Genomic DNA, 26,869 nt, shown 5'->3' with positions numbered 1-26,869 from the left:
GTGGTACTTTGGACCAAGACTGTGCACAGCCATTTGATGGTTGTTCAAATTGTTGTGTAGGTGTCGCCCTTTTTATTCCCTCTTATAGCGCCACCAAGTGGCCAAACTTCATAATTTTTGTACTGTAACCTTAGATTAAGCTTGTACATAAGTGTTTTGAGTTTGGTGAAGATATCTCATTCGGTTCAAGAGTTATATTCATTTTACTAAAAGTGGCCCTGCCCCTTTCAAATGTTTTGCCGCCCCTTCGCAACGTTGAGTCGAATTTTTTATTTTGATAATTATTGATATTCACTGTACAGTCGTGGCCAAAAGTTTTGAGAATGACACAAATATTAGTTTTCACAAAGTTTGCTGCTAAACTGCTTTTAGATCTTTGTTTCAGTTGTTTCTGTGATGTACTGAAATATAATTACAAGCACTTCATACGTTTCAAAGGCTTTTATCGACAATTACATGACATTTATGCAAAGAGTCAGTATTTGCAGTGTTGGCCCTTCTTTTTCAGGACCTCTGCAATTCAAATGGGCATGCTCTCAATCAACTTCTGGGCCAAATCCTGACTGATAGCAACCCATTCTTTCATAATCACTTCTTGGAGTTTGTCAGAATTAGTGGGTTTTTGTTTGTCCACCCGCCTCTTGAGGATTGACCACAAGTTCTCAATTTCAACGTTTTGGTCCCCGAGCCACTTAGTTATCACTTTTGCCTTATGGCACGGTGCTCCATCGTGCTGGAAAATGCATTGTTATTCACCAAACTGTTGTTGGATTGTTGGACGAAGTTGCTGTTGGAGGGTGTTTTGGTACCATTCTTTATTCATGGCTGTGTTTTTGGGCAAAATTGTGAGTGAGCCCACTCCCTTGGATGAGAAGCAACCCCACACATGAATGGTCTCAGGATGCTTTACTGTTGGCATGACACAGGACTGATGGTAGCGCTCACCTTTTCTTCTCCGGACAAGCCTTTTTCTAGATGCCCCAAACAATCGGAAAGAGGCTTCATCTGAGGATATGACTTTGCCCCAGTCCTCAGTAGTCCATTCGCCATACTTTTTGCAGATGATCAATCTGTCCCTGATGTTTTTTTGGAGAGAAGTGGCTTCTTTGCTGCCCTTCTTGACACCAGGCCATCTTCCAAAAGTCTTGGCCTCACTGTGCGTGCAGATGCGCTCACACCTGCCTGCTGCCATTCCTGAGCAAGCTCTGCACTGGTGGCACTCCGATCCCGCAGCTGAATCCTCTTTAGGAGACGATCCTGGCGCTTATTGGACTTTCTTGGACGCCCTGAAGCCTTCTTAACAATGCAGTGGAAAGTTTTTTTTGGGATTAAGTTAATTTTCATGGCAAAGAAGGACTATGTTATTCATCTGATCACTCTTCATAACATTCTGGAGTATATGCAAATTGCTATTATAAAAAAGTAAGCAGCAACTTTTCCAATTTCCAATATTTATGTAATTCTCAAAACTTTTGGCCACGACTGTACAGAGAATTTTTCTGCACTGGTTTTGTTTCGTTTGGTGAAAAACCTAGGACTAGTTTGGAAAAATCGGGTTTTTTTTTTTTTAATCCAAAAAAATGTACCAGGCTCATGATCAAATCTGAGGCATGTGTTTTATCTGGCGTCAGCCAAAAATTCCAACGAGTTTAGGAGTTATGAGCCAATTCATACTTTCAATCACTGTAACACCCCTGTAAGGCCGATTGGGGCAAGCCTTGGTGATGTTGTCGGCAGTGTGAGTACTACCATTCCTTCAAGATTCAAGTCTCTACGACTTACGGATTGGTTTGCGCAATCAGTTTTACGTGGAGATTGCTGATCCTTGGCCATTCTAACAATTAAAATAGGGTTTCAGCACGACGTGCTTGAACCCTCAAGAAGTAGTATATGACACAAAAAATATGACTAATGTCACACTAAAATAGAAGGTCAGATTGAAAACATTGCATTATATAAATAGGTAAAACTTGTGAGTTTGAATAAGCCATGCCATGTCTCAATCCCATTTCTCTTTCCATAATACCCTGTCCACTTCGAACTGACGAAACACTGAAAGTTATAGCCTCACAAATCAAATATAACCTTAAGATGAACACACTTTAAAACACACTGAGAGTTTTCTGTACTTTTTCTTCTCGAGGGTGAAAAATCCAATGCAATGAAATAGAGGGAATTGGAGCAAGTCTCTCTGCAGTGAACACACGTCCCTGCATGTGCCGGCCCTGACGCCCAGCTCAATCCATCATTACTACACTAAATCATCTCTCTGTCAATAACACCACTGCAAAATATTACAGTCATGTGGATACTGTTATTTTTAATGACATTCAGCAGTCCCCTTGGGCTGATGGAGCGAGCGAGAAATACAGAGGGAGAGAGAGAGAGAGAGAGAGACTGCATAGGTAGGCAATAACATTTGGCAGAAAAGTGCTTAGCAGCTTGAAAAGAGTCGAGAGCGAGCGAGCAGTGGAAGTGTTAAATACTAAAAGAAGACTGTTATCTCAATGACAGATAATTGCTAGTTTGTTCAATCAAAAATGTTTAAAGTATATATGAAAGATCTTTGAGATTCTGAGAAAACAGCAATGGGAAAAAGTTTCCTGCTAGCTGGCGATTCCAACTCCATCATCTGGGTATAATTGCTCATTTAATATTAGAATAGGTTTTTGACATTCTCATTTATTACAAGAGCTCAATGCAACCTGAACTTCTGAGTGAGCGAGTATGTGTGTGTGTGTGTGTGTGTGGTCTGATATCAATGTCACGCCTCCTCAATAACTCAGACAGGGCAGTGTGCTTATCTTTCTTTGACACTCAGATCAATCTTGCTTTTAATCCTGAACCCATTCGCAGTCTTTCTCACCTCAACTCCACACATCAAACACAAACATCACATCCCTCCTGTGAATGTGCGTGTCTGTGTCCAATCAAGTCAAGGACACAGGATGGGGGTGGCTGATCTTCCAGAATCCACATTATACACTTCATATAAGTAGTAAGCAGTGCTGGGTGATGTTAAACACTCTTAGAATTTTTATAGAATCATAGTGTGAGGTAGGGGTGTTGCGATTTTCCAGCATAGGTGATAATTGTGATATTTAAATAATGAAACATCATCATCCTGTTAATTAGGGGTGTCACAATACACCGGTATTGGCTATATTTAAAAATGAACAGTGCACATAGAACAATATGACACATAATACTCCAGCACCAGTGTCATTATGGAGCTAAACTCTCACATTTAATTTGTTTAATTCATACTTGATGCCGGAGTGTGCCATCGCACAAGAAATTCCACAAGCAAAATTCATAAGAGTAATAGAACTTATGACGTTCCAGCTATTGCTGTAGATGAGTAAAATGCAGAAAGAAATTTTTCTGTTGAAACAAAGACAGTCAACAGACGATTGTAACCGTATATGGTTTGTCTGTGTTCTTCAAGCCATCTCAGGTATTTTGATAAGGATATGTATTAATAAGTTATGCTAATTGACATAACATTTAAATATGGAAGCCCATTTCCGCCACTTTTTTTCTCAGAATTGATATAAACTCGCAACTGACAAATTCAGAATTGCAAGAGATAAACTCAATTCTGACTTTTTTCCCACAGAATTCCTTTTATCTTGCATTTCTGACTTTATAACATGCAATTCTAAGTTATTAAATAAGAATTCAGACAAACTTACAATTCTGAGAAATAAACTTGCAATTCTGAGAAAAAGTCGCAGTTCTGACTCCTGAGAAAATTTCCAAAATGCTAGAGTTAAACACAATTTTGACTTTTTCTCAGAATTGCGAGTTTATATTTCCCAATTGACTTTTTTTCTCAAAATATCTCTTAAGTTTATTTTTTATTCAGTGGCAGAAACGGGCATCTATATTTATCACTGTATAGAATACTATAAAATAGTATTCTGCTTCATTCTGTGGTAAAAAATTTGTAAGTTCTGCTTCATTCTGTGGTAAAAAAATGTGTTTTACCATAAATTGTTGTTCTTAATGTTGTGGTAAACTAAAAACATTAGCATTTTAGTCTTCTCTGTTAAGTGTAATTGTTATTTTTGTATTCAATGGTATGATTCATTGGTCAAAAAAGGAAAAAAATAAAATAAAAAAAGTGAAAAACAGCCCTAGTATGAATAGACTGATATGCTGAGAAAAAATACAATGAATTAAAAATGTCTCTTTTTGGTTTCAGATGATCTATTATATTGTTTTATATAATATTGTTATTTATAAAAGGGGAATATATACATATATATTTTTTACATATATACTTTTATAAATAACAATATTATATAAAACTATATATATACACACACACACACACACACACACACACACACACACACACACACACACACACACACACATATATATATATATATATATATATAGCGTCGTTTAAAAGTTTGGGCCACAATTTATTTTTTAAAGTCCCCATGAAATCAAAATAGAATTTTTTTGTGGCTTTTAGTATGAATATGTTAGCTAAGCTAGAGTGTTTCAAAATAATGCCAAAATTCACATTTACAAAATATAAACATTCACAACTTAGTCAGTTTTGCCAATATGGATCAAGGTTGATGACATCATCACCCTGTACTTCAGCTTCTCATCAAGCTTTCTGTCAAATCAAATGCCCTCTAGAATCTGAAGCGTCCCACCCACAACTCAATAAATAGACACTGAATCTGCAGCTGAAACCAGTCACTTGTTCACAGAATTAGTATTTTCTGTTAAGTGAACGGCACGTAATGCACTATATAAGGGATAGGGAATGATTCAGACTGCATAAATATGCTTTCCATTGGAGCAAAAGAAATCTGGTTTTGTGTTGTCACGCGAACCACCGCAGCACGAGTCTGCTGCTCCAGTCCAAAGAGACGATGGAGCGGATCATATGCGCAAGTCGTTGCAGACCACAAAACGTACCAAATTTATCCGAATTCTATACAGAATGGTACATTTTAGAGCAATATGGATGGCTTTACTAAGCTCAATGGCTCTGGCCCAAGCTGTGACAAACAAAATGCTACTGGCTATTTCAAAATGGGGGCAGGACTACTTGATATGCCCTGCCCTGTCTACCTGTTTCAGCTGAAATTACATCAACACACAGAATAACGTTGCATGATTTAAAGCACTTCATTGGACCTTTAAATTAACATAAATTCAGTCGTGGCCTAATGGTTAGAGAGTTGGACTTGTAACCCAAAGGTTGGCAGGGGTTGTAGGTGGGGATTGTGAATGTCCAGCACTCTCCACCCTCAATACCACGACTGAGGTGAGACCCTTGAGCAACCCTTTGCTCCCTAGGCGCCGCAGCATTGGCTGCCCAATGCTCTGTGTGTGTGTGTTAACTACTGTGTGTGTGCACTTGGATGAGTTACATGCAGAGCACAAATTCCAAGTATGGGACACCATACTTGGCCACATCCTTTCCTTTAAATCTATCCATCTCTATTAGCCATAAAATATAACCATTCAAAAGTTTGAGGTCAGAAGGATTTATTTTTTAAACTTAAAACTTTAAAGTTATGGTATCAATTCAAGATTTTTATTGTGAAAAAGAAAACAGCTCACACTGAGAGGGGTTTGTTTGTAGAATAAAAGTCTGAATTTATTCTGTTGATCTGTACATTGAACAAGAGTACTCAGACTGCAGCACACGCGCATACACACACGCACGCGCACACACACGACTGATGTTAACCGGCGAAACCAGCTGTGCACAGGTGAGGAGTGCAACTGGTTCACGTGGAAACATTTGATTTAGCTTTCCATTGTCTTTCTATCCTTGTTCTCTGTTTGAGTCCCCGTGGATTCCGACTCAAGGTGCAGCGAGGCCAAGTTTAGCTGAAATTAAGCAGGGTTCAGCCTAAAAACACAGTATGAATAAAATTCTCCACTGAGAGTCCTTTTAGTCCAGGCTTAGGCTTGATCTGTGTGCAAGTAAAGCAGACCTAACGTGTGGGGAACAGGGACTGTTGTGAGAAGGAACATCCCGCTGACAGCAGCCCTCGCTGACTCCGTGGTAAAACCAATGCTAATAACCAGTATGTGACCATATCAAAAGCAAAAACCCACAACCACCCACAAACGCAGACCTGAAAGAGAGCATGTTCACAGTTATTTCATCCGACATTCTCCATCAACGACTGTCCCGAAAAATATTGATTAATACATATATATATATATATATATTTTTTTATATATATATACACACACAGACATATATGTATATATATATAGGTTTCTAGATATTTACTCAGCAGCAAGAATGAAGAGATGACAGACATGATAAAGTCACAAAAGTTAAATGAAAATAATGTTTTAAAATGCAACGATCAATTTCCGAACTCACTGTCTGGTCTTGAGGTCAGTTCATGAAGCCCATGACAAATTTGCATGTGTCACATGACACAGAATCATTAAAAACATCTTGAGAGGAAAGTGTTCGCTAACGAAATCACACAGTTTGCCTTCAGTTGTCACGTTTCACGCTCTAAATGAATCGACTGTCTGTATTAATATAAAATGTCACAGAAACACGCGACTGATTGTATTTTTGTGGACGGACTAATTTACGTTCTGCTGAGCGGCGGTCGCTCAACACACCCGTATTTCTAAAACCGTTTTCGCTGAACTGAAATGCAAATCAGAGACTTTGTTCCCAAACAGTCCTTAACGACAACAACAAAGAGTTTCTTTGGGAGGGAACCACTTTGGTAAGTTAAGAAAACCCTCTACTGCAAAATATCATCCCCACCACCACCACAAGTAAGACTATCATGTTAGTTGCACTGTATTTCTACAGTGGGATTGACTTTCACATTAACTGCTGAGGACCACATTGCTGTGAGAGTCAACTGCCCAGTAATATTTAGGTAGATGGTTTGGATTATCAGGTTTCTATCTCCAGCATTAGGTTTGTACTGTACGATAGAGACAAGGTCATATGGCCACGGATAGATCCTGCGTGCACGGCTTTAATATTCTGTATGTGAGGTAATTTGTTACAGAGGTATGTCTTATTCGAAATATGAAAAACAATTTTTAACACATGCTGGATGCAATTCCTAAGATTTCATCTGATGCTTGATTTTCATCCCAAAATTCCTGCTGCTATAAAATTAACATAACCAGTTTTATTCATGCAAAGCGGAACGACCTCCAGAAAAGTAGAAAAATTAGCACCATCTGAGGTAAGTAACACAGATTAGACAACCCATGCCTGCTATAGCACCATCAATGGGATAAAAATGTAATTACTGCAAGGAAACACTATCTACTGCCACAGAAACATCAACAGTTGTTAAGGGAGTAAAACACGACATCTGAAATGAATCTATACCATACAGACTGATATATATAGGTCTCTGAACGAGGTACGAGGGTGGCGAGACTGTCCTAGGAACACAGACGATGAGCAGCAATGAGGTAGGACTGTGACTCTACATGCTTGTTTTCAGACTAAGAATAACCTGAACTTGTGTTTTTATCAAAAATACATTTCTTTTCACTAGTAGAGCTGAGAATATTGTTTGTTAAAGAAGACTCTGAGTAGGGTCCTTTAATGTAATTGTGATCATGAAAAAAGTGAAAGCGCAACAGAAAGTTGTTGCTCTTGCTATAGCGGAATACTGGGCAGTTTTCAGAATCGCTGTGGCATGTGGGCGGGTCCTCAGCATTTGATTGACAATCTCAGAATGTAGGTTAGTGAAGCAGGCTGAAGCAATACTATCTATTTTTCTCCCCCCAAAACATCCGCATACTACTTTTTTTGGCATCATAAGGGAATGAAAAACCTAAAACGATTAAAGATTTTTCAAATTGATCAATAAAGCCTTATCAATTATCTAAAGCTTAATGCTCTTTTCATACATAACATAAAAAAACAACAACATAAATCAGACAACGGAGATGTCGGCAGCACAGCAACACCTTGTAAAATCATCTTTTTCAGTAAAAATATATTCCAGGCTGTTTCTTTCCTGTTGGTTTAGCTTAGATAACTGTGGACAACCTTAGCAGGGGCTGTTTTGTGCATTTAGTTCATATTCCTAAGACTGATCACAAACTGTCCGTTGCTGAGATTCCACTTTGGCTTATTTTCAACAGAACAACACAAACCCCCAACGCACATTCAGATTGGACTAAAACTCAATTGACATGACAAAACATCTCCTAGACAATATGGCGAGAACAACTCAGATGATATGTTGATCCCTTAAACACTTTGCTGCTTTGACTTCTGCCGTTTTCCAGAGGCACAGACCAGCTCAAAGCTAAGCACCGCTATTACACAGCCACTGAAAGCATAGGCACCAGCCTCACCACAGTCTCCCAGAAGAGAAAACACAGCCTCCGCCAGGCTACCGCTTCGCTTTTGTAGCCTTTTAGCCTATAAATACTGTACATGATTGTATTTAAAAGTCGGATTTTCCCTGATGGGATTCACTGGTTTGATCTCACAACTGAAGAAACTTTTAATTTTTAATTTTCCTCGGATCTGAACGCCGCCGTGCCCGAATTTAGTCTCGGCGCAGCTGCGAGGCAAAAAAAAAAAAAAAAAAAAAAAAAAAAAAGCAAGAGAGCAAGACATAACGCTGTAGTCTTTTTCAAGGCAATGATTCCACTAGCAAATCTCCACATAAAAAATATGACCACATGGACCGATGATAAAGTTTGGCTATCATTCAACCTCTGCACACCTAAAGCTGTCATTTTCCAGTATACCCGCACAGTACGTACGCTCATTATGGAACATCAAATATTCAATAAGTGTGGCAATACATATCACACAATACAGGAAATATCTACAGAAAAAAAGAAGAAGAGAAAGACATTCAGTGGAACAAAAGAACCTTATTACAATCTGTCCTCTCGCGTAATTACCTTGACATATTGGAGGTACGTCGCTGTAAGAAAGAAAAAAAAGGAATCGCTTTCACAGGCTCGAGAGAATGAGAAACAAATGACTGCTAAACTGCTATTGAGTGGCAGAAAACTGATAGCTGATTTATGCTTTCTCGTGAATGTTTTTTCACAAGCATTGTTAAATGTTTATGTTGACTTCTTTTTAAAATTGGCTTAGTTCTAAATGTAACTAAGCTCTTAAATTGGTAAATCACAACAAAGAAGCCAACGTTGATGGATTGTTATGTTTTTTTTTTCCTCCTTAGGCTTAAAGTGCTACGTTGTCAGAGATGGACAATGACTTCCTCGAAACGGAAAGGCGGGCGACGGTTGCCTCTCGACGGAAATTACTCCAAATGAAATGATAGTCCGTAACAAATGACTCACAGTGAGGTGAAATTCATAAATTGAAGTTCTTGAAGCATCGAGATACCTGCGGTAGAAAATCCATGATAGTATCAATTTAAGATATGGGTTTCTGTCATTAGAGATGATGTATTCGTGAAGAGCCCTGCATTCTTTGAGAAATATGAGTACCCAGGATCTACGTTAATAGCGAAACGTCACATATACACTGTAAAAGTAGAAATGATTATAAACTATATATGAACCAGCAAAGATAAAGACAGAATTACAACATTGTCTGACTCGGTTTTGAACCAGAAGCTTAGTGAGATAAGGTGCAGCCTGGATGCAAACGATGAAATGTTCAAAAACGTGAGAATATATTCCAAATGTACACTGAAAATGTCTCCCCACTAATAAACGATGTACTTGATTGAAAAAAACAAAAAGGGAGAAAATAAAAAATAGGGAGGCTTTCGCGTGGCAGATCTGTGATCTGTTAATTCACAGTAAGCGATATGGCATCACAGTCAAGAACCCAAATCTGCAAGAGGGTCTTTTTTTATCGGTACGCCGACAAGCCACACAAACTGTTTGTGATGAGTAAAGATGACAAGGGGAGAGACAAAGGACTAAAGTGTGGATGGCATGGCTCATTGTAAGTTGTCACGATATCTTATTTCCTCCCCTAATAAGTGCGCCCTCTACAGGTGGGCTGGAGCAGAGACCCTGCTGTTGGTGAGACCAGAAGGATGAGGCTAATGTGTAACTCCCAAGCACTGCTGACAGTTTTACCCCACGTCCGCACGCGGCGCCTGGCATCTCTCCACACTCACACCAAAGTGCAGTTAAAGCAATATCAGCTCATATTACAATCACAGCTTGCTATAAAACGGAGAACACAGTTCCCAATGATTGCCAGCTGGAAAAAGGCCCTGCAGCCCAGCTCTGATTTCCACTTACCCTCCGTCCCAAGTGCAATTTACGGCTGGTAAAAGGTCTTAGGTGGTCTCCATCTCTGTAGACCCGATAATACAATAACTCCTGTCCCATGGCTAGTCCATCAAGTATACTGAAATCAAATTGGATGTGCTCTTGTTGGTTACAAGAATCTTATTTTATACTTGACGTCATTTTTACGGTACTGTTGTCAACTCTCACGCATTTGTACACAATGAGACATCTCCAATAAGAATTCAAGTATACTTCAAAATATGGCAATAAAATACTGAATCAGATTCAAAAAGAGTATCTGAATTACTGGGATTTCTTCTGGCCCCAAATTGTTAAAATATACACTGCTATTCAAAGGTCAGTAAGATTTGTTTTAAAGAAATTAATTTTTCAGCAAGGAAGAATTAAATCAGAAATATTAAGAATCACAATTGTTTTCAATATTGATAACAGTAATTCAGTGCATTATAATGATTTCTAAAGTTAAAGTGACATTGAAAATTGGAGTAATGGCTGTTGAAAATGTAGCTTTGCCATCACAGAAATGTTAAATTGTAATAATATTTCACAACATTCTTGTCTCACGAGAGCACAATTTGAATTGTCTCTGCAAGACACTCTGGCATCGAGCAATGATGCAGGTTACTGCATTACGTAAGCAGTTGTGGGAACCAATCAAATCGGTGTATCTGATGTAGGCGGGACAGAGGCGAGCTAAACTGATGACGACAGCGCTGCGACGTCCGAATCATATAGTAAACTTTGAAAGATCGCTGTTGCTACAGATGAACACCAGTTGTTTAATGCTACAATGAACGAGTTAGACTTGGCTTTTCATATAAAAGAGGAACAGAAAACCGAAAACTCGAATCGTTCCTTTGCAAGAAGGACGTTTATGCTGTTTTGCCAACTGGATACGGCAAGAGTTTAATCTATCAGTTCACGAGTTCACGCTTACATATAATTAGCCGGAGAATAGTAGTACATGTTTGGTGTGCTGTCCGGTGAAGGGCTCCGAGCTCGGGAGTGGCCCGAACCCAGAATATCCCCCAATAGGAGTAGCGAGAACTCGGAGTGATGAGATGGGGTGGTGGAGAGTTACAGATAAACCATCGAGTGAATTGAGGTGAGTCAGCTGTATTTAAACCTATGGCGCTGATTGACTTGAGTGGGCTCCTCTTGTGATGTTTACGCTAAGTATCTTACGCGCTTCTCCCGAACTTTGTTAATGAAACATCATTTAGCTCTGCTGGTAGCCAAGCGTGTATTGTTGTGATTGGTCGTGGCGTTATCCAATTGTGTGCAGTGAGAGTTTCAAATGCATGCTTGGTGCCGCCCCTCGAGTTAGGCAGTTTTCATTGCTCGATCCCAGACCCTTAATCTTAATAGATTAGGGTCTGGATTTTTCCAGGCTAGCATTTACTGTATTTTTGATCAAATAAATGCAGCCTTGTTAAGCAAAAAAAGACTTTCAAAAACAAATCTTACCAACCCAAACTTTGAACAGTAGCGTAAATGACTTAAAAACACGTCATCGAAATTACAACTTCTAAACTGCAGGAATTTCCCAACAGGACTTGAAGGCAGTATATAGTTTAAAGCGAACATAAGAAGTTTAACTTTTAAAAACGATTTGTTCACCTTTTTGTGGCTTATCTTCAAAAACACACTGCTAACTGTTTAGCACTACTGACTACATGCGACCTCTCCACCCCTCAAGAACACGAACAGACCATCAGTAGTCATCTCAGGAAAGCAATTAACGGGAGCAATTAGGCCTAGATTGATTAATTAAATCAATCGTTCATTAAGACGACGCAGGGTGTGACCCTGTTTAAAAGTGCAACTCTTTATGTTAAGTACCTTTAGCAGATGGTCCCTGTGAAGTGACCTACCTCCCCTTAAGACTCTAAGCCAGCATTTATGACACCTCGCAAACACCCTCCTGAAACAAGAAGACATCGTCTGAAGGGAAACCTCTAGTACATTAGGACATGTTCTGACACAGAACACAAGCTGATGTGCCAAACACATTTTTATCTCGCACACGATTTAAAGGATCGCTCCTGTCTATCAGGCATAATATCTGACCCACCCCAAGATCCCCCGTCAAAGCTTACAAAAACCCGCCCCATTCACTCACAGAATGCACACCAGCATGCTAAGGCAGTGCGGAGAGAGGTAAAACTGTCAGACAGGCTGTAAAACAGGGTCTACGCAAGTAAAAGACAGAGAGGTCTTGGGAGGTCATCAGTGGAAATCTCAATTGGCAGCGCCGGTGATTACGTGCACCTTCTCCACCAGAAGTCCTTGAGGAGTAGAATGAGCTATGGTGACAACTTCATCGCCCCCTACAGACCGTCATAGGGGAAGTTTTCCATCTTCACCGTCTGCTGGATGAGAAGCTTGGACTCTCGCCGTTCCTCGTTCTTGATAGATTTGTTGATATCCATGATCTTTTCGCAGATGTATTTGTTCACTTTGGATAATCGCTGGGTGATCTCCGCGCTGTCGGCTGTTTCTTGAGACACACGGTCGTACAGACACTCTGGAACGAAATATTACACAAAAAAATCCTTGTAATGTCATGTTTTTTCATACATTTAAAAAATACTTAAGTTGAACTTATTTAAATTAAGTCTTAAACACCATATTAGTTGTTACTATGGGTGTGCGATATATATCGTCAACAAGAATATCGTAATTGTTGTTTAAACAATGTGCATTTTGATATTATCGAGTACACTCTTAAAAATAAAGCTGCTTCAAAAGGTTCTTCAAGCGATACCATAGAACAGCGGTTCTCAATTCCAGTCCTCGCGCCCCCCCGCTCTGCATATTTTGCATGTATCGCTTAGTTAACACACCTGATTCAGATAACGAGCTCATTAGAAGTGAGGTCCGTGCAGGATGTGTTCCGATTGACATTGCCTGCACAGTGTTCATTGCTCCCTGCTCCCTAAGCGGGGGAAATCTGTTTACTATACTTCGAAACATTCATTCACATATTTACGCTACGCCACCGCATGTAGCGTCTTCACACACAGATGAAACTTACTAGAGAAGTGTGACATAAATGCATCTGTAAATAAATGCATTTTAAATTTACGTCTCGCACGCTTTAATGACCTTCAAATGGAACACATACGCTCGCTTCGAACTAATGAATAATGGCGGAATATCCCATGATGTCCACTTCGAAGGGCAGTAACGTTGGAATAGAACAAACGTCGGAAGCGATACATGAAACACGCAAAATGTGCAGAGCGGGGGGGCGCGAGGACTGGAATTGAGAACCGCTGCCATAGAAGAACCATTTTTGTGATTCCACAAAAAAACCATTCAGTCAAATGTTCTTTAAAGATCCATTTCTTGCTTACCTTTTTATAATCTGAAGAACCTTATTTGAGACAAAGAACCTTTTGTGAAACAGAAAGGTTCTTCAGATGTTAAAGGTTCTTTATGGAACCATTTAGACAAAAAGGTTCTTCTATGGCATTGTGAAGCACCTTTATTTTTAAGTGTGTATATTGCAAAAAAGTTAGAGTTCATATTTAGAGTTCATGCTTTTAATGCGTGATTTAGTCTATTAAAATACATTTAGAATTCCCCCAAAATTCAAGATATAGGGGAAAATATGCCCCTGTATAAAGAGCTTTTATATTTATATCATCTGATAAGGTTAACATCGCACAAAAAGAAAAAAAAAAAAGATTGCAAATATAATAATTTTATAAAACAGTCCAAAAACAGTTAATATTAAATGACCTCCATTTTAGACACAATAGTTCCTGTTTTTGCTGTATTTCACCAATGAAAGTAGTTCCAAACAAAGCCACGCAGAGCTCTACAGCGCGACCATTTCGCATTTGCGACTGAAAATTACTGCGTGCGACTATGAAAAAATATTTAGGAGCACCAAGTGCGACTGAACCGATCAGCATATTTGTGTTTGCGCTGAGGGAAGCTTCAAAGGTTTCTTCTTGTTTTTGCAACGTTGAGTAATGTATCACAGACATATTTCACAAATTAAACTAAGTGTCAATAAGAGATTCATTGTGCAGTGCAGAGAGCTTCGTTGATGAGTGACAGATTTTATTGATTTTTTTAAGGGAGATTGTAAATGAGATATTGATTTAATACAACAGTTAAATAAACAAGTAGCTATTATTAATGGACTTACATTATAACACTATTGTTTCATTTTGCTCTATTTCAACGTCAAAAATAGTTTGAAACAAGTCACAACTGAGTCGCTGCGCATCTCTATTCAAACAAAGCTGTATTTTGTTTATGAATGCGTAAATTAATTTAGTGAGTCAACGATTCAATTTCCCATTCATAAAGACAGTCCCTTGCTTTATTCCTAAATGAACCAGCCGTTTGAACGAATCAAACTAATTAACAATTCAGTAATTAAATCAGTGACTTGATGCCACCTACTGGCAGTCCTATCTTCTTAAGTATCTTTTCAGTTATTTAAAGCATTTCATATTTATATATTCCAAATGTTATATTTAAAACATTAATTAATGAATTTATGAATTTGATTGCACTCATGCGACCTCTGAGCCTCATTAAACATAAGAAAATACACTTACAAACTACTTTTGTGTTCTTCTGTGCCACCTCTGTAGTACAAATTAATTTTGTTCATACTGGATTTGTTTGGTAACTCTACTTGGTAATTCTACTTGTTCATATTCTGTTTAACTTATGAAATATAATTTTAAAAATAAAACATGAAACATACTTTTAATAAAGTTAGAAAAATGCTATTACAAATGTAAAAACTAAATTTTCCTGTAAATCACTTTAAGGAGTCAAATTTCAACTTGTAATGATTATATTTTTTGATTATTGATTAGAAGGTGCTCCTGAAATTTTGCCCGTGCCTCTAAATTTTGTTAGGTTAGGAGAACAGAACAGAACTCTTTTGCATCTAAGCAACACACAGCGTTGTTTCGTTACTGAATCAATGAACGGTTTGAAGGAATTGGTTGAATGAATGACTCAATGACTCATGCAGTGATTTGCCACCATCTACAGGTGATTTTAGGTTTATATTTAAAGTACATTTCCCTTTTCCCCCAAATATCAGTATTCCACTTTTTATTTATTTATTTTTTTCAACAAAATGAATGCTTTTGTAATAGCCCTATAGTGTCTTTCTATTTGAAATTATTTATTAAATTTACAAACTTGGCAAAAGATGATCCATACATTTAATTATGTTAGGATAAAGGTAAAAATTTATTTAAACTTATTTAAAATGTTAGGGTGTATTCACACCTGTCTTCTTTGGTTAGACTGAATCAAACTCAAGTTCGTCTTCACCCTGGGTGTGGATCTTTTGGGCAGATGTAAATTCAGTAATTGCAAAGCAGAGACCCAGCTGAAGTAGTAGTCTTGGTTCGGTTTCAAACTAACTCTGGTACGCTTGAATGGATGAACCAATGATTGGACGACCTTAACAAACGTGCTTTTGTTTACAATTTCTGGTTCACATATAAAAAGGCCAGTGTGAAAGCAAACCACACCAAATAAAACAAATCAACATTGTATTTGGTCCAGACCAAAGCAAGTGAACTAGCAGAATTTACTGGTGTGAATTCCCCTAATTTGTGTTACTCTTGCAAACTAACCACTGCACAGAATATGAAGAATATCAAAAGCTTTGAGAGTCAGACAAAAACTTGCCAAAGTAACAGCACAATAACATGTTTAGCAAAATATTGTCTAATTACCATTATTGACAAAATTACAGAAAATGTCATTAACATTTTTTGTCATTATTACACACCATAGTTGTTACTGTGATATTGAAACTGTTATTGGTTTTGAAAGCTAACAATTCTCCAAACTTCTATCAGTAAAAAAACACAAATATAACCCCAACCTAATCTTAATTTTAATAACAAAACTTAAGATAGCATGCTTACCTCGAACAATTTTGAGCTTGCTTGGTGAGAGCGGTGGTTTGGGCAGGGCATCTTTCTTCTTCTTCGTAGCGACGCCAGTTACGCTGCGGTTCTTCAAGGTTTCTGTGCCCCAGATCATCACCGCCAGGTTTTTGGTGAATTTCGAGTCTCCCTGTGTCCGCTGTAGCTGGTGCCACTTCTCTTCCTCCACCCAAATCCCTCCACCCAAGTGCACCTGCAGGAGACACGCTCTTCTTCAAATATGCAGCATATACACACTGTCACAGACAAGATTTTGCTTTCACGTTCTGCCACTTCAGTGCCATGTGGTCTATTCCCCGAAGTGTGTCTGAGACATGGTAGCTTTCCATTCACAATGAATTAAACAGCTCTGCTTATGGAGGATGAAATGCAACATTCTATGTGATTCAGATTCAAGTTTGTTAACAGCAGGTTGCTTCGCATGTTGTACAGTTGCGCTCATAAGTTTACATAAACCTTGCTGATCCTGAAATATGTTTTGACATTTAAAAGAAAATCTGAATCTAAATCATTAAAATAGTTTTTTTTTTGTACTGCCCTAAGCATATAGACAGATGATTTTTGCATGATCCCTATTATTAAAAACAAAAAAATCTATGAATTTCCATGACCTTTCCAGATGTTTGCAAGCTAAGTTTTACTCTGCTTAAGAGTAATAATTAGCTGATGAAATATTTTAGAGCAAAGGAAAACTAGAAAATATATATTTATTATAGAACTCCCTTTCTGACCAATTTTCCATGACTGCAGGAAACCTGTCCAGTGAAGGTCCTGGTGTTTTGTGGTTCGCAATGATATGAAAACCCTGCCGCACACCCTTCGAGATCTAGGTAGTGATCGCCACATAAGAGAGACGCGTCACACATAAATTCATTGGCGAGGTGTCTGGGTTCATTAAATGCAGTAATGTGTTTTGACAGATGCCAGACCAGAGTGTTGACTTTTAAGCCACACTGTGGAGGACACGGCCCAACAAGCCATCAGGTGGATTGATGGGCAGCTGGTGAGTAACAGCTGAGGTAATATGCCTTCTGCTTTGTCACCCTGAGCAGTCTTCAGGCTCAGATCCAGTGGCTTTTCCCCAATGCAACTAATGTGCTTTAGGCCCTGGTCCAGCAGACAAGCTTTTCACTGCTCTTAACTTAGAGGAGATTTGCTTTTCTACGGCTACCTGTCACTCAGGGCAATTCCTGTGGTACAAATAATTAATGCCGGATATGTGTGCGTATGTGTAAGGGCCTAATTTGCTTTTGTTCTTCACGCTTGAACTGAGAACCCTTTCAGCATGTAACACAAATTCCCCCCTGTCATGCGAGGCAGGCGGAGGAACGCAAAACGCGGACCCGATGTCTGCTAACAGGGCTCAAAATCACAGCAAGCGTTCTGGTTAAAAGGCCCTTTGAGACTGATGGGGGAAAGGATGTAGAAGGGATTTCGCTAGTCAATTAGACAAACCAAACCACTGCAAAACATTAGAAGAAACACTGAACTGCATGAGGAGCATCAGCAAAATCACTAAATTGTCTTGTTTACACAACAGTTATATGGGTAGGTGGAATACTGCTGTTTTGAATTAATGACCCAACTCCCTTTTCTCTCATGATAGCCGTGAATAATGCCTGCACCTTTCAAGTAAATATCACTGATAACTTTGGAAGGTCTCATCACAACTGACTTGCTGTTATTTAACAAATACAGAGTACCTTATAAAAGTTTGAAAACTTTTTGAAGAATAGAATGTTTAAAAGAACAGCATACATTTGAAATAGAAATCTTTAAGATTTCTTAAAAATCTTAACTGCCACTTTTGATCAACTTAATGCATCTTTAAAAAAATGTACTGACTCGACTCGAAAGGGTTATTTCACCCAAAAATTCTGTCATCAATTACTCACCTTCATGTCCTTCCAAACCCGTAAGACCTTTGTTCATCTTTGAAACACAAATTTATTTATTTTTGATGAAATCCGAGAGTTTTCCGACCCTGCATAGACATCAACGTAACTACACTGCTAAGTGATTTTGTGGTGAAGTAAGTAGTACATAAAAACAAATGTAATTTCTACATTAATTTAGTTCAGGCAAAAATTTGAGTAAATTCTATATTACTACTTAATTTAAGCTTTGTAGAGATTAAAGTTTAAGCTTATAAGTATATTTTACTTGGAATAGTTTGTTATGTTTACAAGGAAATATCAAAGTTACGATTCACGTTTTTCCCATCATGCACTGGGGCATGAATCATTTTCGAGTTGTATTTACACTGCTTTATGGTTGCTTTTGTTGTTTGGTTTAGTAACGTACTGTTTTGTGACATCTGGAGTTACTTTTCTACACAAAATGGCCTATTCATACTCAAACATTATCCAATGATTGTTACCGTCATTGTGTATGGTGTACCAAGTATTGAGGTCTCTGTTCATTTGGCTAATAATTATATTGAGTGGACATATTATCTTAAAAGGATAACAAGCTGTCTACTTGCTTACATGTTTGAAAGTGAACCAGTGCTAATTGTTTGAGTAAATTGTATAAACCATGACTGAGTGACGTACTTAAGCATTGCAGATTTACTTAAAATAATTGAGCAGAAATTACTCATCAAAATCTAACTGGCCATGTTGAATGTACTTATTTGCTTAGCTAATTTTCAACTTTAAAATTAAGTAAATCTTACTTATTGTTTTTTTTTAGTGTACCACGTTCGAGGCCAAGAAAAGTAGTAAGGACATTGTTAAAATAGTCCATGTGACATCAGTGGTTCAAAGTTAATGTTATGAAGCTACGAGAATATGACTAGTTTATGACTAAACTAAATGTTCAAAAAACATGGACCACACGACCAGTCATATGGGTCAACTGAAGAAATTGGAGATTTATACATCATCTGAAAGCTGAATAAAACTTTCCATTGATGTATGGTTTGTTAGGATAGGACAATACTTGGCCAAGAGTAGAAACAACTATTTAAAAAATCTGCAATTTAATAATGCAAAAAAAACTGAGAAAATCACCTTTAAAGTTGTCTAAAATTAAGTTCTTATTAATGCATATTACTAATCAAAAATTAAGTTGACACTTACTGTAAAACATTTTCAAAAAATCTTAATGGAATACGATCTTTACCTAATATCGTAACGATTTTTGGCATAAAAGAAAAAAAAATCGATAAATTTGACCCATAGAAAGTATTTTTAGCTACTGCTACAAATATACCCATGCTACTTAAGACTGGTTTCGTGATCCAATTGTGTTCTGAAGATGAACAAAGTTTTGGGTGAACTAACACTAGAAATGGTAGTGTATATATATTTTAAATATGTGGTGATTGATAGGCTGCTTATTTGCTAAAGTGAGATTGGACGTTATGAATTTTTGATTTAAACCAGTTGCCATTGAAAACACAGTAAAAACACACACAAGACTACATACTTTTCCATCATTGAAGGTGTAGACGGTTCTCGGGGATGGGGAGTGGGTGGAGCTAGTGTTGGCTTCCTCTTGACACACCTCCTGTGGTTCACTGATCGGCTCCACAACCTCTGCTTTGATTGTCTGTGTGCCATTGTCATGCATCGGCTCTGTGCGAAGCAAAGCAAAACACTGCTCAGCGTTCAGCGAAGCACAATTTACCAGAAGAAAGATGAGTGTAATCCTGAGAAAGTGTTGACGGCAGACGTTCCCCGCTCTCTAATGACAGTTTTGAATTGAGTCCAGTGTGGCCGCAGTAAGTCCTGGCTCGCTCCCTTTGGAGCGCTGCCTGAAACATGGCTCTCCCGTGCCTCAAGACAACCGGGTCATTTTAGCTCAGTAAGCTGGCTTGGTGGCTGGCCGCACTAAGCTCTAATGTATCTGTTGAGATTTAATATCGGTCAGTGCACTGCACATCTGACCCTAAAGAACCCTGGCCGGTCTAATCTTCAGCCTGCTCCACCAGCTCACTCCAGACCACAGTCTGTTCCCCCCACGCACACATACACACACAGGCGCAGCAGCTGGCCGGGACACTGGCCTGAGCGCTCTGGACACTAAGTCCTCTTTAAGCAGCCTGTACTGTAGTCTTCATCTGAGTGATTTATTCCGCAGCTCAAACTTATGTGGAAAATGCAATAATGTTAAAAATGTTAAATTATTAAGGCTGCGAATTTAAAATGCTAATTTAGTACAATCAATTATAGAGATGCTGAAAACAGCCCTCAAAAACATCTTTAGTAGATTGCAAAATGGATTTATGTAAACTGTAGGATATGTTTAATAATATGAAATGACAATATAATACAATATATTGACTTTTAAAGTCACTTTTTGTAAGGTCTATTCAATATTTTCATCCACAACGATACAATGTGTGTGAATATCTTCATTTAGAGGCTTTTCTCTGCAAATATTGATGCATGCGATTAATTTGATTAACAACATAATTACATGACATAATTAATTACTTGATATGCAGAATATTAAGTACTTGCTATGCTAAATAATTATGAAATTAATCAAATGATGAATATTTTAATTGACTGACAGCCCTAAAAATTACACAAGAGCACATTTAAATTTCTGTCTGAACATGCAGTAAGTCCTAGATCTTGTCTTCATTTAATTGGACATTAATTACCTCACTCACTATTGCCTACTTAAAGCTGACTAGCCACTGCTGCTTTTATATTAAGTGAAAAAAGCTCTATAAATCCTTATTAAAAAAAAAATGATAATTTTGACAATAAATTCTGATTGAATAAGCCATATTTGAAGCTGCTATAATATAAAGTGATACTACTTAGAAACAATTAATTTCTTTGTTTCAGAGAACAATTAAAACTCTACATTAGATTTAAACAGATCTGTTCAACAATTTTGGTACAAATATTTTACATTTGCATACTGTTGCATCAGCATCGGTGTAAACAGGTCTTTAGTTTGTCAACTGTGCTGATATGTATGATACATTTAGCAAATCTCACCGCTGCCAAGCCTCATGAGCAGGACGTCCTGCAGGCGTCGATTGAAATCACGCAGCTCCTTGACTTCGGTCAGCAGACTGCCATACTCCTTGAGCTTCTTGGCCTGCTGCAGCAGCTGCCTGCGTGTGCGCTCCAGTTCCTGCTGCAGGCGTCTCATTTCCTCTTCCTGCTGCCTGTAGCTGTGCACCAGCTCCTCGTATAGAACGCGAGGCACCACAGCCTCATCCTGCTCTTCCTCTTCTTCTGTTGTAAGTCTGTCCAGCTCCTCTCCCTCAGTGCATGAGTTGACAGCGTTCCTCTCCAGGCGTGCCACAACCGCAGCCAGGCTCTTTGAGGAATTGGAACTGGCCCGCTGCTGTTCCTGTGACTGGACCTGCATCACAACATTGAGCATCTTGAACGGTGCAAATTGCATATTATAATATACTACAGTTGAAGTCAAAAGTTCTGCAAAAGAATCTGCAAAATCTTAATTATTTTACCAAAATAAGAGAGATCATTCAAAATGCATGTTTTTAATTAGTTGAATTCATAAAAATTACCCTGTTCAAAAGTTTACATACACTTGATTCTTAATACTGTTTTGTTACCTCAATGATTCACATCTGTTTTTGTTTTGTTTTGTTTAGTAATAGTTGTTCATGAATCCCTTGTTTGTCATTTTTCCTTCTGAATCATCAGTGAGCATTTGAACAGTCTGTAATAGTTGCATATGAGTCCCTCAGATGCCCTCAGTGTGAAAAGATGGGTCTCAAAACACAGAATCATTGTTGGAAAGAGTTCAAATACATAAAAATGCTAAAAACTAGGGATGCACGATATGTATCGGTCGATAACTTGCGCGTTTTGTCAGTAAAGCCGGTTCTGTAATCAGCGGTAAATGCCATCAGGTGCGTGATTTCACGTTGAGCCATATATACTACACACAGCCGTTGTTTACAGACGAGCTGCGCACATTCACACTGATAATGAACATTGCTATGCGCAGCTCGTCGGTAAACAACGGCTGTGTGTAGTATATATGGCTCAACGTGAAATCACGCACCTGATGGCATTTACCGCTGATTACAGAACCGGCTTTACTGACAAAACGCGCAAGCTTTATCGACCGATTGGTATCGGTGCATCCCTACTAAAAACCCAAAGCATTGGTGGAACCTGAAAGATTTTTCTGAAGAACAGCAGGCAGTTCAACTGTTTAGCACAAAAAAGGGACTCAGGCACAAAAAAAAAACACAGATGTGGATCATTCAGGTAACAACACAGTATTAAGAATCAAACATTTTGAAACTTCTAAACAAGCATTTATTGAAAATTAACACCACTGTTCATTTCCACTTTAACATAGATGAATGCATGGACACATGACTCCAAACAGCTTCTCGCAAAGCTTGTAGCTCTTTTTTTGTGCATATATCTTTTTAAATGTATTACTACAGATTATAAATAACAAATAATCTACTCCACTTTCCTTACTGTAAATTAATATGGTTTAAAGTTCTAATATTAAGTCACGAGGTTAATCTTTGATGTTTAGACCAAAACCTTTCCACTATCCAAATTTGTAGGGCAGAGCTCGCCAAACTTAAATTTTAATACACAAAATCCTACTCATATGCTTGCATTCACATGGGTATGAATGGAGGAACACAATGTCTAGTGTGACTTTCCTTTTATAGCATGGTTGGAAGAAAACTGCTGGAATAAATCAGATCTAGAAAAGCTGGACTGCTCTATAATGATGAATTGTGATGAATTGTATCAATACACATGGAAAAAAAATGTGACCCTGGACCACAAAACAAATCATAAGGGTTTTTTTTAATTAAGGTTTATACATCATGAAAGCTGAATAAATAAGCTTTCCATTGATGTATGGTTTGTCAAAATAGGAAATATTTGGCCGAGATACAACTATTTGAAAATCTGGAATTTGAGTGTGCAGAAAAATCTAAAATATTGAGAAAATTGTCTTTAAAGTTTTCCAAATTAAGTTCTCAGCAATGCATATTACTAATCATAAATTAAGTTTTGAAATATTTACCATATGCAATTAAAATATATCTTAATATCCCAATGATTTCTGGCATAAAAGCAATCACTTATGGGCCAAAAGATTGCTAATCCTTTAAGATTTCCTAAATGTCACTGTAATAGCTACACTTGTTTAAGAAAATTCAGTTCAGAGCTGAACTGGCTCATATTTTCTGTGAAATGAAAACTAACCTCATTTTATGTTAAACACTATGTAATTGAGGTGTGAACTGCAAGAGCACACAAAACTGTGTTGTAAACGTAATGGACAGCACAATTAAGAAGTCATGGCAGTAAAAAATACACAACAAGCCCAATGATGAGAGAAACACATGGCCTTTTTGGTATCTAGCTTAAACTGTCAGATTAAACAAAACAGGCTTGAAACGTTTGAAATGTCAGGACAAATTCTGTAAGCGTCAAAACATGTTCTAGTATTTTGTCTTGTTTTGCTTGTGGAATATAAAACACTCTTAATATCAGTAGAAAATCCCTGTTGAGCCATTCCTGATCTGTCCACATGTTCCCCATCTACAAATCCAGACCAGTAACAGAAAGCCTGCAAATGTCTTACAGTCTTCCAAATCCAAAAACACTTTCTTAAAAACCCAAATACCAACCTTTTTATGTCTAAGGGGCATTCTCTCCTCGCCAAAATGATTCTCCACTGTGTTCCTGTTCGACATCTTGGGTATTTTCATCTTCTTTTGCATAATACTGTGCTCAAATTCCTCAATGCTTTCTAAAAAAAGAGGAGGGGAGACAAGTCAGATACACAAATAATATTTCATCTCTTTGCTTGAAATTGATGATATGGTTAAAACAAGGACACATCAGAAAGAGAAACATTATATGAGTTTGGTGGAAGTTTCCCAGTAACCTTGTAATGACACAGATGACTAGCTATTGTTGCAATAAGCTATTAATGGAGCGTTTAACTTTGCAAAGCGACGTTGACGGTGCAGCATCAATATGATTTTGACAGGCGGAGTCGTCACAGCTGTCAGCATGTGATGCAGTGTGAAGTACCCAAGGCCACTTGGAAAAGACGGGCCATATAAATGTACCTACCTATCCCCTTATCATGCCAAGTGGAAAATGCCCTCAATCATCATTCTAAGATCTCGAATGTTAACTATGCATTAAAAGTTTTACACTGGCCAGGTGAGCCTCAAGGTCGGCCACAACAGATTGCAGACTGCTTAAGGTTAAGCAAACTGATTTAAAAGCTGTACTGGACTCCAAACTCCTGTTCCTAACAAGCTCAAGGTTGTTAAGACCAGGTTGAGCCACACATGTAAATTAGTAACATATCTAAATAGTCCTGGTTGAAGAGTGGCAGGAGTGAAAGTGGTTGGAGGTTTTCATAGCTTAAGCTGAAGCAGGAAGTGTCACATGATAACAGATGTGCCACCAGCACTGATTTAAACCACACACAATACTCTGACAAGTTATGCTGGTTATAATTTAACAGGATAATATGCTGACGTACGGTTTTGAGCAAATTTGAGGAACGCAAAAACAAAATAAGCCTTACCTGGCTAGGTAATGTGATGCCTAACCTAGCTGCTTGAGCTAAAAACAACAAACCGTTCAAATTCAGAACTTTCTGGTTATCATGTCTGCTTTTTCGTATCAGTATCAGATTAGAAAGACTGTATTACAGTGATTTTATTCGCGATTTAGCTTTTATGCACCGCGGATAAATAGGAAGCGTTAGCAGCAAGCTAACAATCGCTTAGCATCCTGAGCCCCTCTCTTGCTTTTAAACCCTCTTATCTTCCGTTTCCACTTTCACGAACTTGTCCAAACGTTTTTACACGCTTTTTTCTTTAGTTTACATTCAGATTGCTGTGCTTGTCAAGCCCAGACGCTATTTCCTCTCTCTATTACACAAACCCGCAATCACGATGAGCTACAAAACACTAGAACAATCAAGAAGACATCAAACCTATGACACATTCTCCGTCTATATCCATTTATCATATCATTTATCTTTTCTTAACACCCCGTGTTAAAGCATGTTTATGCAGCTCATATCAAATTTAAATTATCATTTGGATGACCACTTTTCATATTACGCCGTAAATATAATATAATGCTTCACAGGCAATATTGCATGCACATGCAAATAGGAAAATATGATTTATATCAAAGTTGCATGACATTTTTGGTGATCCGTTAAGCGTTTATAAACCGTAGCATGCGTGTTAGTGTTATTTATGAAGGTTATTATTATAGTTAATAAGAAAAGAAGAGCAGAACTCACCTGCCAGGGCGAGGATGTGTGCTTTGGCAGGCTGGCCTGCGCCTCTCAGCACCACATACACCTTCTGATCATCAAAATCTCTTTTGTGCACAGGCTGGAAATCTTTCACGTCTGACACAGGTAACGCGTAGCACATGTCGTCCTCCAAGAAACGCACGAAAGCGTACATTATTTTTGCTCTTTGGTCCCTGCTCTTTGGGATAGGGCTTGACAGTTTCCCTCAAAAAAGATATTAAAAAACACATATAAACACAAAGAGGGGGGAGACAGTGGGGAGGCCTCTGCGATCGACTGCTTCTGTCTGGCTGGTGCGTATCAGTTGAGGAAATGCAGAGCCTGCTTGCCACAGACTGTACTAATCAAAACAGATGTGGTGAGAAGTTTATTTGGGGGTTCTAAAATATCTTTTGCCCTTAATTATATATTAAAAAAATAATAATAATAATTAAGGGAAAATGAAATTATTATTAATAATGATGATAATCATTGCAGTGACATTATAGTATAAACAGGATACTATAATATCATTAATAATAATTGACGTCTGACAACAGAGGGAGTTGTGTAAATTAAGGTTATGTTCTTGTTTTAGTTGTAAAAGCCTGTTAAATTGCAAAAAAGTAATGGCTGGTATCAAACAGGTTTTCAATATAAACTAAATTTTCTAATTTAAAGTTACTTTACAGACAAACATAAAATTTAATGACTAGAACTGTTATTTAATTATTAATTTATCAAAGTGTAATGCATCCAGTTACCCAGCATGCTTTGCACTGGGGTGAATAGAGTGTTTTCTCAACTTGAAATGTAAACAATGTCCAACCGAAAACAGAACTAAACTGTAAACAGAACCGAACGAAACTCACACATTTTGCTGATTATTGCTGCTGAAAATGGTCAGATATTGTCATGTTTTTGACTGTATTAATCGGTCAGAACAGGAAAAAACATTTGGAGTAGGCTACTATAGGCTGCCAAAAGTTATAACAAATCAAGGAGAAGAGTGCAAAAACTATCTGAGGAACAAAACACATTTGTGGTTTAACAAAATGAACCAGGATTTCCGGGGCAAGAAACTTGACAACATTCATGTTTGTTCTTATCATTTCCAGTCAGGTAGGTGGAATGTTAGTCTAATATCTTAATTTATACTGCTTGTATGTATCTTTAATGCCTATTAACTTCAGTTTGTCAAACTGTTGTGCCCTTTCCTGCTTACTAAGTCCATCTCTATATGATTAAGCAGCTTCCATGTTTTTTTCTGTGGTTTAAACAGCATAAATTAGCAGAACAACGTATTCAGTAGTACCAAAGTCCCTTTAAGGCAAGTCATGTCACTCGGCGGCCATCTTTGAAACGCTACTCGGGCAGGCAAGTGCAGCTCCTATCTCTTTGAATGGGGAAACATCAAA

At 38.0% G+C, this 26,869-nt stretch overlaps 2 protein-coding genes across 2 annotated transcripts in view; both read right to left on the bottom strand.

Annotated features, from left to right (window-relative positions):
- agbl4 (AGBL carboxypeptidase 4) overlaps positions 1-26,869 on the bottom strand; it is a 486,475-nt gene that overhangs the window by 110,576 nt on the left and 349,030 nt on the right. The gene's annotated exons all lie outside the window — the stretch shown is intronic.
- On the bottom strand, positions 10,815-25,707 carry bend5 (BEN domain containing 5). The gene is made up of 6 exons (XM_073818791.1): positions 25,458-25,707; positions 23,809-23,930; positions 21,155-21,527; positions 19,626-19,774; positions 16,173-16,386; positions 10,815-12,778 (listed from the first exon to the last, which is right to left on the bottom strand). Exons 1-6 carry the CDS (start codon positions 25,624-25,626, stop codon positions 12,582-12,584), a joined length of 1,224 nt encoding a protein of 407 aa, XP_073674892.1. The 5' UTR covers positions 25,627-25,707; the 3' UTR covers positions 10,815-12,581.

The sequence above is a fragment of the Garra rufa genome, chromosome 15 (genome assembly GCF_049309525.1).
Source record: "Garra rufa chromosome 15, GarRuf1.0, whole genome shotgun sequence".
Lineage (NCBI taxonomy): Eukaryota > Metazoa > Chordata > Actinopteri > Cypriniformes > Cyprinidae > Garra > Garra rufa.
Note: the sequence above shows the minus strand (reverse complement) of the source record. Positions and strands in the feature narration are given on the sequence as shown.